The sequence below is a fragment of the Cervus elaphus genome, chromosome 30, assembly GCF_910594005.1.
Source record: "Cervus elaphus chromosome 30, mCerEla1.1, whole genome shotgun sequence".
NCBI classification, from domain to species: domain Eukaryota; kingdom Metazoa; phylum Chordata; class Mammalia; order Artiodactyla; family Cervidae; genus Cervus; species Cervus elaphus.
The window spans coordinates 32,057,838-32,074,333 of NC_057844.1; the positions used below are offsets into that span (position 1 = coordinate 32,057,838).

Sequence of the window (16,496 nt, forward strand, 5' to 3'; positions counted from 1 at the left end):
GAGAAGTGTTGTGACTAGTTAGCTAGGTACAGAGGAGACAGACGGAAAGGTGATCCTCCGGACTCCCTAGACCACAGGACCATCAAGTTAGGAATATACCCCATGTTCCTTAGAAGAAATGTCTCTGACATGTTCACTCATGCTTTGAATTAAATATTTCTGTCCACTTTCCATATAATCTGAAAGTCACAAGAGCAAGTTTCTAGTGACTAACAGTAATAATTGTTGGTGTTCAGTTGCTAAGTCATATCTGATTCTTTGCGACCCCATGGACTACAGCATGCCAGCCTTCCCTGTCCTTCACCATCTCCCAGAGCTTGCTCAAACTCATGTCCATTAAGTTGGTGATGCCATCCAACCATCTCATCCTGCCGCCCCCCCTTCTCCTTTCATCTTCAACAGTAATAATAATTGCAGTCATTAAGTGTTTATTATTTATTAGTTGTTTAGTGCTTATCAAGAGTCAGGCACTATCTTAAACACTTTAAAATATACCCATTTACCTCATTCTCATAACAACCTATGCAGTGGGTGCTATTAGTATCCCCATTGTACAGATGAGAAAACCAAGGCCTAGAACACCAAAGTGATTTGCCACTTTGCTGATTAGTTAAGCAGACCAAGTCTGAGTCCAGAGCCCCCAGTACCACACTACACACCTGCAGGGTGTGTTGCCAGTGTTTCCAGTCCTTATACTGGTTCTGGTCCAAAACAACTCACATCAACTTTGGGCCCCAAGTGGCCTTGGACTTTATGAAACCTTCAAATCTTTATATATGAAGAGCACTTGTAACCCAGCCTAGAGCTAGAGAGAAGGGTGGTTCCTCAATTTTAGGGAGTTTCCTATAGAAATGATAAAAAGCAGCAGCTTTGGGAAATGTTTGTCAAGGACAGAATTCCAGAAGGGACACAAGGATATGTGTGGCTGAGCTCCTTCGCTGTTCACCTGAACCACCACAACGTTAACTGGCTATGCATGCTAAGCTGTTTCAGTTGTGTGGGACTCTTTGCAACCCCATCCTCTGTAGCCTGCCAGGCTCTTATGTCCATGGAATACTCCAGGCAAGAATACTGGAGTGGGTTGCCATTGGCTATACCCCAATATAAAATGTTTTCGGTGTTTAAAATTTCTTTTCTTTTAATTAAAAAAAGAAGTCCAAAATTCAAACCTTTAGCATTTGAAAGCTGATGGAGCCATTTCCATGTTGCTTGTACCCATAGCGGGAAGACCTGGGTAACGATAACGTGCACTCTCAGAACTTGGGTCCTGTGACCTGAACTTGACTTAAATTGACGTGCACTTGGGAGCCTGGGTGATAGCTTGGACAGGAAGCTCCCTCCACAGGCCCCCTCACCCCTAGCTTGCTTCAAGAAGGCCTGTGGGTTTGGGTGTAACTGGTGTCTCTTTTTCTTATTAAACCTATTTACTTAGTGATGTAAAACGGTTTAATGTTGAGTCATTGGTTCCTCGCCCACAGCCTGTTTGATCAGATGTCTTTCAATGAGGAGGAGAAATAATGAATGTTTTGATTTTTTTTTTTCTTTTCCTTTGGTGTTTGCAGAGATGATTCGCATTGAATTTTAGGCAAGAGGAGTGGAAATCAGAAACCAGGGATCAAAATAAAAAACAGCAATAGTTGTAGGTGGTCCCTTTGGCTGGTTTCAGCAGAGAGGAACCTGGGAGCACCCTCCTCACATTTCTTGCATTTCCTCCACCTCCGCCTTTCAGCAGTGAAGCAATGCTAGCTGAGATAAGCCTGCAGCCTCTTCTTGACTGAATGCTGCCAACTCTTGGGCCCACCCCTCTTTTTTTGCCTGGTTCAAACCTTTCTTGCTTTGGCTACTTTTCACAGAACATCTATGTATCTTTTCCAGGCGTCCTTAGTGGCTCAGTGGTAAAGAACCCACCTGCCAATGCAGGAGACGCGGGTTCAATCCCTGAGGCAGGAAGATCTCCTGGAGAAGGAAATGGCAACCCACTCCAGTATTCTTGCCTGGAGAATCCCATGGACAGAGGAGCCTGATGGCCTACAGTCCACAGAGTTGCAAAGAGTTGGACATGACTGATCAACTAAACAACAAATGTATATACAACTATGTGTGTGTGTGTATATATATATATATATATATATATATACACACACACATATATACAGCCTTTGAGAGTCTGTTTCTTGCTAGAGACCAGGGAGCCTTAGACAAAATAAGGTAGAACCAGGCTAGCCTCCACCACAGCCCCTGTACCTGAACTGAGGATCCCAGACTCGAGTCCATGACCACCTGCCTCTGCAGAATTTCTGCACCTGTCTCAATAGATTAGTTAGATGGCATCACTGACTCAATGGACATGAGTTTGAGCAAACCCCAGGAGATGGTGAAGGACAGGGGAGCCTGACATGGTATGATCCATGGGGTCTAAGAGTCAGACACGACTTAGCTACTGAACCACCACCTTAATGTGAGATCCACATGGGACTGTCTTATGCTCCTCCAGGCCATTGGCCGCTGGCAGGCTGGCTCAGGTTCCCTGGATGGGGCACGTGCCTGGAGCCCCCACTCTAAGGCGTGGAGAGGTCAGGGAGGTCTCTCAGGTCAGGGAGAGTGAAGGGACCTTGGGCATGGCAGCCCCCGTCCTATGTGCCCAGGGAACAGAGGCAACAGCCCAGAGTTACAGTCCCCTTCCTCACTCCCAGCCTCCTCCGTGTCTGTAAGTTCCACTCCCAGCAGGACCTGGCCCAAGCAGCCTTTTATGTATCACACTGTGTACCCACAATTTAAAGGGAGCGAACACTACATACTGCAAAAAGCATCATCTTTATATGCATGACAATGCCTACTCCTCTGCTGACATGCATGGTAACCCATGTACCCACTACCGCCTCCAGCTGTCTCTATTGTCCTCTCACCCAACAGCTACCAGATCATGTTGGACTGCTGGCACAAAGACCCAAAAGAAAGGCCAAGATTTGTGGAGCTTGTGGAAAAACTAGGTGACCTGCTTCAAGCCAATGTACAACAGGTAAGTTTATCTAGACTATCAGAAGGCCAGACGCCCTTGATGTTAGTCAAGGGGGTGTCTTACTTGTCTCTCGTTATTTAGTGGCTATTAACAGCTGAGATCAGGCTTCCCTGGTGGTTCAGTGGTCAAGAATCTACCTGCCAATGCAGGAGACATGGATTCTACCCCTGAGTCTGGACAATCCCCTGGAGGAGGGAATAGCAACCCACTCCAGTATTCTTTCCTAGAGAATCCCATGGACAGAGGAGACTGGTAGGCTACACCATGGGGTTGCCAAAGAGTCAGACACAACTTAGTGACTAAACAGCAGCAACAATAGCTGAGATCACCAGTAAAAAAACAAACAAACAAAAAAGTGCATATATGCAGAATTATCATCCCAAAACACAACCAAGATTAAGGAAATGCCATAGTTGAGCTGAGACAGAGCAGTACAGAAATAGGCTTAAGTAGAATGTGTGTAACCAGAGCCCCACCTTTGCTGTTTCAGGATGGTAAAGACTACATTCCACTAAACGCCATCCTGACAGGAAACAGTGCGTTTACATACTCGACGCCTGCCTTCTCCGAGGACTTCTTCCAGGAAGATATTTCTGCTCCAAAGTTTAATTCGGGGAGTTCTGATAATGTCAGGTAAGATCTTTCCTTCTCCAACTTCATTTGGTAAGATTTTCAAACTTTAAAAAAAAAAAAGTCCACCTCCTAAACTCAACCATAACATGTTGCCTTACTTTGTCTGTGGGCTTCGCCGATGGCTCCGTGGGTAAAGAATCCACCTGCCAATGCAGGAGACAAGGAGTCACAGGTTCAGTCCCTTCATTGAAAGGAAATGGCAACTTACACCAGTATTCTTGCCTGAAAAATCCCATGGACAGAAGAGCCTATATTATATGTGTGTGTGTGTGTGTGTGTGCGTGTGTGTTCCTTTTTGCTGAACCATTTGAAGGAGGACATACACCACTGTAATGCTTTGCCTCTAAACACTTTGGTATACATCTTGTATGGAGAAGGAAATGGTAACCCACTCCAGTATTCTGGCCTGGAGAATCCCATGGACAGAGGAGCCTGGTGGGCTATGGTCCACGGGGCCAACAAGAGTCGGACATGACTGAAGCGACTTAGCACGCACATACATCTTGTAAGGGGTATTCTCCTGTACCAGCACACCAAAATTATCAGAAAGAAACTGATAATCTCTTCATCTTATTAAGTTTTCAAGTTCCCATTATTGTCCCCAAATGTCTTGTGAACCTTTTCTAAAAACATCATCCAATCAAGAACATGTTGCATTTTCTTCTGTAGTCTATCTTACTCCAGAAGAACTCCATCTTTTCCTCCTCAATGACCTTGACTTTTTTCATGATCCCTTCAATACAATGAAAACAAACTGGATTTGTTTTCTTACCTGACACCCCTTACAAGATGTATGTGCATGCTAAGTCGCTTCAGTCATGTCTGACTCTTTTTACCCCATGGACTGTAGCCCACTAGGCTCCTCTGTCCATGGGATTCTCCAGGCGAGAATACTGGAGTGGGTTACTATTTCCTTCTCCATACAAGATGCATACCAAAGTTGGTGCAAAGGAAACTGGAGAAGGAGTGAGGGAAGACACATACACCGAGTAGCCACGCTGGACAAGGTCAGCACCTTGGTCCCAGCAGTGACACGTATGTTCCACTCACTACAGTAAGTCCCCTACATACAGACGAGTTCCATTCCAAGAGCGTCCAAGTTATTAGTAAGTGCAACAAAGTTAGCCTAGGTACCCAACTAACACAATTGGCCGCATAGTACTGTACTTAATAGTCATACTGTATTACTAGAAGCCTATTACAGTAATGCTCGGCTGTAACAGGTTTATAATACTTTTCCCACAAATGATACAAACACAGAAAGGAAAACATTTTTGAATCTTATAGTACAGTACCTAGTGTGGTACAGCAGCTGGCACACAGGGGCTGGCATCAAGTGAACAGGCAAGAAGCGTTACTGGCTGGAGGAGGGAGAAGAGGTGGGAGATGGTAGAACTGAAGGGTCATCAGCAGTAGGAGATGGGGGGCCAGCTGCAATTTCACGCCGATGGCAGGTTCTGATTCCTTTCTGAATTCAATTCTTTCTGCCCTCTTGCTTCCGGACATCCTGGGCTTGATATAAAGATACTGTCCTACTGTGCTCTGCTGAACAGTAATGTTTAGTAATGTTTGAAGCCACTTGTAGAGGGGGTACGCACACAACAATGTACGCTAGACAGGTAAACTAACTTATGAGATTGGACATGCGAACACACATTCATATATTTGAAAATTCACAACTTCACATGCAGGGGACTTACTGTATAGCGAGACACATGCTTTGTGGTCTGGTACGGCACTGGGTTCTTTGCATACATTACCGCCTCAAGACAGTCCTAAGGAGGAGGTACTATTCCTGTGACACAGATGGAGACATTAAGGCTCTCCAGAGGACAGCTTGCCACAACCATGCAGTTGGAAAGTGGCAGAACAGAGTTTCTAGCCCAGGTGATCTGACACTCTGTCCCTCTGCAGTCAATCAGAACCGGTATTAGGACTTTCAGGCTATTCTGTGGGCCTCCTAGCAATTTTATCTGTAGTGGGTTTCCCAGGTGGCGCTAGTGGTAAAGAACTCGCCTGCCTGCGCAGGAGACTCAAGAACCCTGGGTTCGATCCCTGGTTCAGGAAGATCCCCTGGAGGAGGAAATGGCAACTCACTCCAGTATTCTTGCCTGGAGAACCCCATGGACAGAGGAGCCTAGTGAGCTACAGTTCATAGGGTCGCAGAGTCAGACACGACTGAAGCGACTTTGGATGGATGGACAGAGGTATCCTCCTAGACCACCAACCTCAGTTCAGCCACGCTTGGCAGGTGACCAGGGAAGAACTGGGAGGACTGATGATCTGGGACAGGCCTGGAGGAAATCCAGTGGCCAGCGCAGATTTGTGGGGTTGGGTCACAGGTCAGCGACCGATTCATACTTCACAGACTAGCCCAGATGAGTCATCTATTGTTTTAAAGAGGAGACGAGTAAGTGTGGATTAAATAAATTAGCGGAGGCAGATCAGGTCAGACATGGGGGAGGGAAGTATCAAAGTGACATGGACCCTTCCAGCCTGTTGCTTAGCCTTCGCCAGACAGGGCGCTTGCCTCAGAGATGGGCCCTGTCGGTGGTGACAGGGTCTCAGGTGAGTGTGTGTACAGGGGACCACCGAGGTCAGCAGGCAGTCACAGGGACGTCATCCAGTTACTGCCCCTTCCTCCCAATCTGTAATCGCAGGGCTGGATACCCCAGACTAGCCCCGGTGCTCGGATATACACCACTGAATCGGCCGTGCTGCCCTGACAGGTCACGGCCTTTCAGAAGCAGCAGCTACACACGTGATGAAGCCACATCACCTCTCTGGGCATCGTCTCCTCCCTCCGTCACATTCAGACCGGACCACAACTCAGGGCTCTTCTCAGCCTGACATCATCTGGGTCCCTGAGGGACCAGAGGCCTGGCCACTGCTGAGTCCCTCAAGGGTCCGTGCAAGGTTTTGCTCACAACTCTGCAGTGTGGGCCATGTGAGTGATTAGCAACCACTGCCGGGATTCCTGGGGGACACAGCCAGGGACCTGCAGCTTCAAAAGGTGTGAGGTCACTCCTCCGGCATTCATCTTAGCTGGGATGGGTGCCTGTGATCTCCTGACTAATAAAAACTGAAGGCGTTATCCTGACCTGATTATTCTATTTTTTTAATCAGCATTTTTAAATTTATATTTATTTTTTAAATTTATTTTAATTGGAGGCTAATGACTTTACAATATTGTAGTGGTTTTGCTATACATCGACATGAATCAGCTATGGGTATGCATGTGTTCCCCATCCTGAACCCCCCTCCCACCTCCTTCCCCATCCCATCCCTCTGGGCCATCCCAATACACCAGCCCTGAGCACCCTGTTTCATGCATCGAAACTGGACTGGTGATCTGTTTCACATATGATAAGATACATGTTTCAATGCTATCCTCTCAAATCATCCCACCCTCACCTTCTCCCACAGAGTTCAAAAGACTGTTCTATACATCTGTGTCTCTTTTGCTGTCTTGCATATAGGGTTATCGTTACCATCTTTCTAAATTCCATATATATGTGTTAGTATACTGTATTGGTGTTTTTCTTTCTGGCTTACTTTACTCTGTATAATAGGCTCCAATTTCATCCATCTCATTAGAACTGATTCAAATGAATTCTTTTTAATGGCTGAGTAATATTCCACTGTGTATATGTACCACAGCTTTCTTATCTCTTCGTCTGCTGATGGACATCTAGGTTGCTTCCATGTCCTAGCTATTGTAAACAGTGCTGCAATGAACATTGGGGTACATGTGTCTCTTTCAGTTCTGGTTTCCTTGGTGTGTATGCCCAGCAGTGGGATTGCTGGGTCACATGGCAGTTCTATCTCCAGTTTTTTAAGTAATCTCCACACTGTTCTCCATAGTGGCTGTACTAGTTTGCCTTCCCACCAACAGTGTAAGAGGGTTCCGTTTTCTCCACAACCTCTCCAGCATTTATTGCTTGTAGACTTTTGGATAGCAGCCATTCTGACCGGTGTGAGATGGTAACTCATTGAGGTTTTGATTTGCATTTCTCTGATAATGAGTGATGTTGAGCATCTTTTCATGTGTTTGTTAGCCATCTGTATGTCTTCTTTGAAGAAATGTCTGTTTAGTTCTTTGGCCCATTTTTTGATTGGGTCGTTTATTTTTTTGGAATTGAGCTGCAGGAGTTGCTTGTATATTTTTGAGATTAATTCTTTGTCAGTTGCTTCATTTGCTATTATTTTCTCCCATTCTGAAGGCTATCTTTTCACCTTTCTTATAGTTTCCCTCATTGTGCAAAAGCTTTAAAGTTTAATTACTAACCTGATTATTCTTTCTGCTTCTTTAGATATGTCAATGCTTTCAATTTCATCAGCCTGGAAAAACTCAAAACCTTTGAAGAATTCTCACCTAATGGCACCTCCCTGCTTGATGTAAGTAACAGAATTAACTTACTTGGCACACCCCGGGCAGCCCCCCATGCAAAGACAAACCCCAACTGTCCGGTTGCTCTAGGTCACCAGGGGCCGGTCATCAGTGGTAGCTGAAATTCCAGGGGAATGACAACAAGACATACAGAGCTAATCTGAAAGTAGTTCTGTAGTCTGAAGATGACCCAGAACTCACCCCAGGGCCCAAGTCTTTGGCTGGGCATAACTCAGTCCCTTAGGAAACATCCTTGGGTGTTTCTAAGCATCTTGGCTATCAGGGATGGAAGCCTGCTCTCAGAGCATCAGAGGAACTCAAAGCTGTGCAAGGGGCAGGGCCTCCACTGAGATCCTGAAAGAATCTCCAAGACCTCCTGCTCCTTCCCACGAAGTTTCCAGAGCTGAGCAGCCACACACCCACCCTGCCGCACAGAGAGAAGGGATCCACACAGCCCTGGCTAACAAGAGGCCTCAACTCACCTGTCCCTTTAAAGATCTGGACAAGGGGCTGAGAGATTAAGGAGAGGAGACCGAGAGCTGGACCAGAGCGTGGTCTCCAGGGACACAGCCACTGGATCCCAGGACCACCCACGCCCAGAGAGCCATGACCCAAAAAAGGCCTGGAAAGCCTACTGTGGTGAGAAGGTGGTGACCTCAAATGCTGTGGTCACCACTGGAAAATGCCCAAACCCTTCAAACACACCAGACAGAGAGGAAAAAGATGATGTGAACATTAAAAAAAAAAAAACATTACAAATAAGATGTGACTACATGGGGTCGCAAAGAGTCGGATACAACTGAGCGACTGATCTGAACTGAACAAAGGCAAAGTGCTGGAAATGTTGCTTTGCTGCTTAGAATGCTGGTTTTAAGTCCAAGGAAATGGCACTGAACAAAACATGCAAGATTGCTTTGACCCTTAGCTCTCCCGACCCTGATGCACTGCGCCCTAGGGCAGCATCCTTGCTTAGGTTCCTTACTGATAGTCAAGGACACACACACAGAGCCACGTAGGAGACCCAAAGGGTGGCAGGAACTACATGTGGGGTCCACTCACTGGAAATGCCACTTTGACAGTATAAGGAGGACCCTGTGTAAAACTCAGTGCTAAACATGACCCAATGAGGAAACGGAATTGCTGGAAACTGTAACTCAGTTCAGTTCAGTCGCTCAGTCATGTCCGACTCTTTGCGACCCCAAGGACTACAGCACGCCAGGCCTCCCTGTCCATCACCAACTCCCGGAGCTTACTCAAACTCGTGTCCATTGAGTCAGTGATGCCATCCAACCATCTCATCCTCTGTCGTCCCCTTCTCCTCCTGCCTTCAATCTTTCCCAGCATCAGGGTCTTTTCAAATGAGTCAGTTCTTTGCATCAGGTGGCCAAAGTATTGGAGTTTCAGCTTCAACATCAGTCCTTCTGATGAACATTCAGGACTAATTTCCTTTAGGATGGAATGGTTGGATCTCCTTGCAGTCCAAGGGACTCTCAAGAGTCTTCTCCAACACCACAGTTCAAAAGTATCAATTCTTCGGCACTCAACTTTCTTTATAGTCCAACGCTCACATCCATACGTGACCACTGGAAAAACCATAGCCTTGACTAGACAGACCTTTGTTGGCAAAGTAATGTCTCTGCTTTTTAATATCCTGTCTAGGTTGGTCATAACTTTTCTTCCAAGAAGTAAGCGTCTTTTTATTTCTGACAAAATGTGGTCCACTGGAGAAGGAAATGGCAAACCACTTCAGTATTCCTGCCTTGAGAACCCCATGAACAGTATGAAAAGGCAAAAGGATAGGACTGAAAGATGAACTCCCCAGGTCAGTAGGTGCCTAGTATGCTACTGGAGATCAATGGAGAAATAACTCCAGAAAGAATAAAGAGATGGAGCCAAAGCAAAAACACCACCCAGTTGTCGATGTGACTGGTATTGGAAGCAAGGTCTGATGCTGTAAAGAGCAATATTGTATAGGAACCTGGAATGGTAGGTCCATGAATCAAGTCAAATTGGAAGTGATCAAACAGGAGATGGCAAGAGTGAACAACATTTTAGGAATCAGCAAACTAAAGTGGACAGGAATAGGTGAATTTAACTCAGATGACCATTATATCTACTACTGTGGGCAAGAATCCCTTAGAAGAAATGGAGTAGCCATCATAGTCAACAAGAGTCCAAAATGCAGTACTTGGATGCAATCTCAAAAATGACAGAATGATCTCTGTTCATCTCCAAGGCAAACCATTCAATAGCACGGTAACTCAGGAGGGTCTCAAAACTCCATAGACTCTTCAGGAAAGAAAATTAAACTGTGTTTTTATTATTTCTCGCTCAGTTGTGTCTGTCTTTGTGACCCCAGTGAACTGTAGCCCGCCAGGCTCCTCTGTCCATGGGGATGCTCCAGTCAAGAATCCTGGAGTGGGTTGCATTCAGTTTTCCAGGGGATCTTCCGGACCCAGGGATCAAACCTGGGTCTCCTGCATTGCAGGCAGATTCTTTATCACCTGAGCCACCAGGGAATCTTTACATAATATCACTGCCAAGTCATCTGCCCAATTAGCTTTAACATATTTATGCAACAGTTTGCATAAAATAGCATAAAACTTGACTACGAAAAATGCTCACCTGTTACCTGCAATTTTCCATTTTGATTATATTTGCTTTCTTCACCTGCAGGAAGAAGGGTCTCTGAGTCACTCGACATAGGGGCCTCTTGTAATTGACAAGGTTTAGACGGGCCAGTCAGAGAAGGCAATGGCACCCCACTCCAGTACTCTTGCCTGGAAAATCCCATGGACGGAGGAGCCTGGTAGGCTGCAGTCCATGGGGTTTCCAAGAGTCAGACATAACTGAGTGACTTCACTTTCACTTTTCACTTTCATGCATTGGAGAAGGAAATGGCAACCTACTCCGGTGTTCTTGCCTGGAGAATCCCAGGGATGGAGGAGACTGGTGGGCTGCCGTCTATGGGGTTGCACAGAGTCAGACACAACCGAAGCGACTTAGCAGCAGCAGCAAACTGGCCAGTATGGAGAGAGTGCTGTGTCCTCCCAGGCAGAGAGGCCAGATGCTGGAGTGACCTCAGACGTGCATCCCAACGTCAGGAGCCCCTCTGGCTCAAGCAGGAACTCTAACTCTCCTTTCTTCCCTGCAGGACTACCAGCTGGATAGTGGCACCCTGCTGGCCTCCCCCTTGCTGAAGCGCTTCACCTGGGCAGAGAGCAAACCCAAGGCCTCCCTGAAGTGAGTAAGGAAGCTGGGGGTGAGGGGTTTGCTCACTTTCTGGAGGGGCAAGAGGGACGATGCCCGGGAGGAGGGTTTCACGGCCATACTTGAGGGCTACCTGCCCTCCTAAACTACAGTGTCCAGGCCGTGCAGAAAGCTCTTTTCCCTGGAAGGACAGGAAAGAGGGCATAAAAGCAGACATATGGACACGGCTGGGGCGGGGGAGGAAGGAGAGAGTGGGAGGTATGGAGAGAGTAACGAGGAAACATACACTGCTGCTGCTAAGTCACTTAAAGTCGTGTCGGACTCTGTGCGACCCCATAGACGGCAGCCCTGCAGGCTCCTCAGTCCCTGGGATTCTCCTAGCAAGAACACTGGAGTGGGTTGCCATTTCCTTCTTGGAAACATACATTACCATATATAAAATAGATAGCCAATGGGAATTTGCTATATGACTCAGGGAACTCACACCGGGGCTCTGTGACAAGCCAGAGAGGTGGGATGGGGAGGGAGGTGGGAGGGATGTTCAAGTGGGAGGGGACATGAGTCAACCTATGGCTGATTCCTGTTGATGTTTGGTAGAAACCAACACAATCCTGTAAAGCAATTATCCTTCCATTAAAAATAAATAAATTTTTTAAAAAATCATTAAAAAAAAAAAAAAGAAAACAGAAACAAGCGGACACCTGAGCACCATGCTCTGGAAAGGAAGAGTGGGATTTGAGAGAAGACAGAACATTCCAGCAAAGAAGGCAGTCCAAGCACTTGAAGCACAGTCTTTCAGCTGAAAGGAGCCGGATGTCCTCAACTGTGAACAGTGTACAGTCCGGACCAGAGACCTGTCCGAGGGGGCGGGGAGAGAACGTACACCCAATACCCCCCGGGGAACCACAATGAGGGCACAAGAAGGGCCCCAGGACAGTCATCTAGTCCTAAGACGTGTCATCCTGAGACCCCAGCTCTTCCAAATGAAGGCTCGTTTCCTATTAGATCCCCCTTTCCTGCTTCTACCCAGCAGCCAGTGACAACACTGTCAGAACTACGAGGGCTCTCGCTGGACTCTGCACGGGCCCACTCCTCTCTGCCCAAGGATATCGTTGGACAGGGCAAGGCCCACCAGATCTGCCTTCCCTTCCCCGTTCAAACATCTGCTCTTGTCTCTCCCTGCGCCCCCCACCCCCACAGAACCGTTCTGCCCCTCTTTTATCTCAATCAGGGATCTGCAGACTTCCCCCACTCACCCCCCCCAACCCCTGTCTTTTCATTTGCATTTATTTAAACAGAGTTCCCAAAACACTTGGGAGAAGTTGGGCCTCCTTCAGTAAGCAAAGGACCTGAAAATAAGATTTAAAAAGTGAACAAAGGCTTCAGTTCCTCCACAACACAGGTGGAGTGCTCCCTTCTGTTTTCCTCAAACTCTCAGGCACCCCGTGTTTTCCATACAGTTGAAGAGCTAGGAGAACAAGAGTACTTTGGGAGTGGACCTGTTTAAAAAGGGAACCATGCCTAGTGAAGTCACGTGACTTTTTACATCTTTCATGATCAATACTTTTGGTGGAGTTGAAATGCTGTTTTCATTCTGCATTTGTGTAGTTTGGTGCTGTGTTCAGAGTTAAGCGTTTTCAGAAAAGTATGTTCTGCATGTGTTTTTTTACAGTCTAAATTCTGACTGCTGAGAAGTTTCTATTGTACGAAACTTCACTTAGATGGTTTTTTTTCCTGAATGCAGACCCATTCGTAAGGGGCCAGTGACAACCACTCACCTCTGCCACTTATAAAAGCAGCTGACAGATGAGCAATAAAATGCAGCTGTGTCCAGTCAACCATACTCACAAGAGCTGGTGGCCTCGGCCAGGGAACACACGAAAATAAGCTTCACCTTATTAGTCATCAGGGCAATGCAAATCACATGAGACACCTCTTCACCGCCCACCCCCCCCGCCCCCCACCAGGATGGTTTGAACCAGGGACATCATTCTAGAACTCTGGTCCTCACTAACCAGAGTCAGTGTTAGGGAAGACATGGAGAAATTAGAACGCTGGATGCTTGATGGTGGAAACATGAAATACTGCAGCCACTTTAGAAAACAGTCTAAGTAGTTCCTCAGAAGGTTAGAGTTCCTCTGTGAGCCAGCAATGCAACTCTGTAGGTATATATATACCCCACAGAAACGTATATGCAAATATTCATAGCAGCACTGTTCATAGGAACCAAAAGTAGAAACTCTAGTGTCTATCAGTTGGTGAATGGATAAATAAAATGCATATATCCGTACAAGAGAATATTTGTCAATCAAAAGTACAAGGTACTGATAGGCAGCTACAACATAGATGAACCTTGAATTAAGTGAGAGGAGCGAGTTGTATATGATTCCTTTTATATGAAATGCTCAGAATAGCCATCTGTGAATATAATAAAAACCATTGACTTCTACACTTTAAATAGGTGAATTGTACAATATGTAAACATGTCAATAAAACTATTGTTTAAAAAAAAAAACAAACCAAACAGGTGGCCACCTCACAGGCTAGTTTGCAGACCCGGATGTAAACCAAAGGGTGTCCGCAGACACCTCTGGGCAGTGGGACCCCAGCTCATCAACCACAGGGGACTGGAGGGCTGGGAATGCTCCCTGGCGAACACCCGCGCACCTGTGTCCTCTCCGTGGGCACCCAGGGACCCCGAGCCCAGTCCTGGGCAGGTCACGGGACACGGAGTGACGGCGCAGGGGCGGGGGGGAGCGGGGCCCACGTGTTCTTGTTTCCTGCCTTGAAACACTTCCAGACCTTTGTGGGGAAAAAATGAAAGCCATCCATTGCCTCCTCCACTCCGAGACCAGCATACAGAGCATGGCTCAAAGGCCGGGTGCGCCAATCCCGAGCCAAACAGCCAGCGGCGGTGGGGTTCTCACTCCCCCCTGCACTGCTGAACCTCAAACACGGAGGACCAGACTGGCTCCCGCCCCACACGGATCCAACCCAGAAGCCAGTCTTTTCGCCCTGACCCGCGAGCGACACACTGCCCGGAACTGAATGGAACTGAACTCTTCTCTCCTCTGGAGCACAAACTTGAGAGGGAGAAACTTACTAAGTTTCTGTAGCACGTCCTAGTGTCGCTCCAGATGGCTGCAACAACCTTGCACGAAGTCGTGGCTCAGAACGGGAGAAATGGATCCTCTTGCAGTTCCGGAGGCCGGACGTCCCAGAACGAGGTGTCGGCAGGGCTGCGCCCCGACACGAGGACCCCTCCCCCCTAGCACATCCAGGCCAGCGCCTCCTCCAGCCCTGACGCCCCGGCCCTCCTCTGCGGGCGCTGTGATGCCCCCGCCCGGACACGTGGGATTGCATTCAGGACCCACCTGGGTGATGCAGGCGGCGCCTCCTCTCAGGATCCTCTATTTTAATCACAGCTCTCTCCTTAGAAGATGCTGTTCACAGGTTTAGCATCTTTTGGCCAATCCCAGGTGCTAACTGACCCGCGGAGGGGAGCGCTGGACCCAAGCCTGGGAGCTGTTTTCCACCAGGAATTCTGGATTTGTTTTAACTAACCCCACCCTCTGCCCCCGGCCAGCGGACTGACCCCCAGCTGGTGGAGGAGAGGTCGTGGGCAGCTCCAGACACCCCAGCCTAGTTTGAGGTGGGACTCAACAAACATTCAGTCTCGGATGGTTTTGAACAAGTGTTAGTCCGCCAGTTGACGCCAACTCTTTGCGATCTCATGGACCGTAGCCCACCAGGCTCCTGTGTCCATGGGATTTTCCAGGCAAGAATACTGGAGTGGGTTGATATTTCCTTCTCCAAGGGGTCTTCATGAGTCTCAGGGATCGAACTCGGGCCTCCCACGTTGTAGGCAGATTCTTTACCGACCACGGAAGCCACTGGGCTTGAACCAACGGCCCACTGAAGAGTGGACTTAAGTGTTTCCAAGAAATCCATTTTGTACAATTGATTTTTTTTTCTTTCTTTTCTGTCTTTAGCTTGAGAGTAATCAGTAAGAGTAAGGAGTCGGGCCTTTCTGACCTCAGCAGACCCACGTTCTGCCACGCCAGCTGTGGGCACCTGAGCGCAGGCCACCGCAGGTTCACCTATGACCACTCGGAGCTGGAGAGGAAGATTTCCTGCTGCTCGCCTCCCCCCGACTACAACTCTGTGGTCCTGTACTCCACCCCACCAGTCTAAAGCCCGATTCTGCACAGCCGTCTTTCTAGAACCACATGTGTATTTATACCCCCCAGAAAACTAGCTTTTGCCAGTATTATGCATATAGAAATTGACACCTTTTCCTTTCCACAGGAGCCAGCTGCTTTTTTTGTGATTTTTTTTTTAATAGTGCTTTTGTCTTTTTTGACTAACAAGAATGTAACCCCAGATAGAGGAATAGTGACAAAGAGCGCCACTGCTGACCCTCGCAGGACTCAGCGGGGAGGAGAAATCCTGACCCCGCCCTGGACTTGCCTCTCCCCCTGACCCTGGAGATCCCAAGGCCTCCGGGCTCCAGGTGGCTCAGGACACACGCTGTCACCTGTCACTGCAGCTCGGACTCTGCGGGCCAGCAAGGCCTGTGCTGTCAAAGGCATGGTTCTGGGGTCTCCAGCAGGCTCTGTGTGTGGGGGGGAGGGGGGATGGGGAGAGGACACAGGGCAGAGGCGGGGAGGGGGACTGGAGCTGCACCTCGTGGGGAGGGAGTGGGTAGAGGACAATGCCACCTGGTCCACCTTGGAGAATCCATCCAGGGAGCAGACAGGACGGAGGGGTGATGGGAGGTTAAAAAAAAAAAAAAGCCAAACATAATTTTTGGAACCATCAAGCAGATTGTAAAACCTTAGGTGGGCTCACCCCAGTGAGTCTGGTCTGTTATGTCACCTCTTAGGCTTAAAGCCACGTTTTCACAGATAACATCAGCTTCTATTTTGAGTATTCATATATAGTCCAGACACTTAACTCACTTCTTTGTTCTAACCTGTTTCAGTTAGTAATCAAAGGAAGCTGAGGAGAAGGGCAACAGTCTTGTGGAGGTTTTCTCTAGACCCAAACTAGAATAGATGGACAAAAAGGGAAGGCGGAGTGAAAACCCCCTCTGCACCAGACCAACTGCCTGAAACCGAGGGGACTGGAGGACAGGAAGTCAGCCACGTGTCCTTCTTATTCAGTGGGGACCCCAACTCTCACGCTCGTCTCCTGGACAGAAGCGCATTAACCAATGTCTATGAAGCACTTTATGCTCCTTGA

The 16,496-nt window shown here is 47.8% G+C and overlaps 1 protein-coding gene across 1 annotated transcript in view; it reads left to right on the forward strand.

The window, feature by feature from the left end:
* Positions 1-16,074, forward strand: part of FLT1 (fms related receptor tyrosine kinase 1) — a 197,793-nt gene extending 181,719 nt beyond the window's left edge. Inside the window, exons 26-30 of the mRNA XM_043891526.1 lie at positions 2,914-3,019; positions 3,510-3,652; positions 7,966-8,050; positions 11,197-11,285; positions 15,245-16,074. Coding sequence (XP_043747461.1) covers positions 2,914-3,019; positions 3,510-3,652; positions 7,966-8,050; positions 11,197-11,285; positions 15,245-15,446 — 625 coding nt within the window. The 3' untranslated portion in view covers positions 15,447-16,074. The remainder of the gene's footprint in view (positions 1-2,913; positions 3,020-3,509; positions 3,653-7,965; positions 8,051-11,196; positions 11,286-15,244) is intronic.
* The last annotated feature ends 422 nt before the right edge of the window (positions 16,075-16,496 follow it).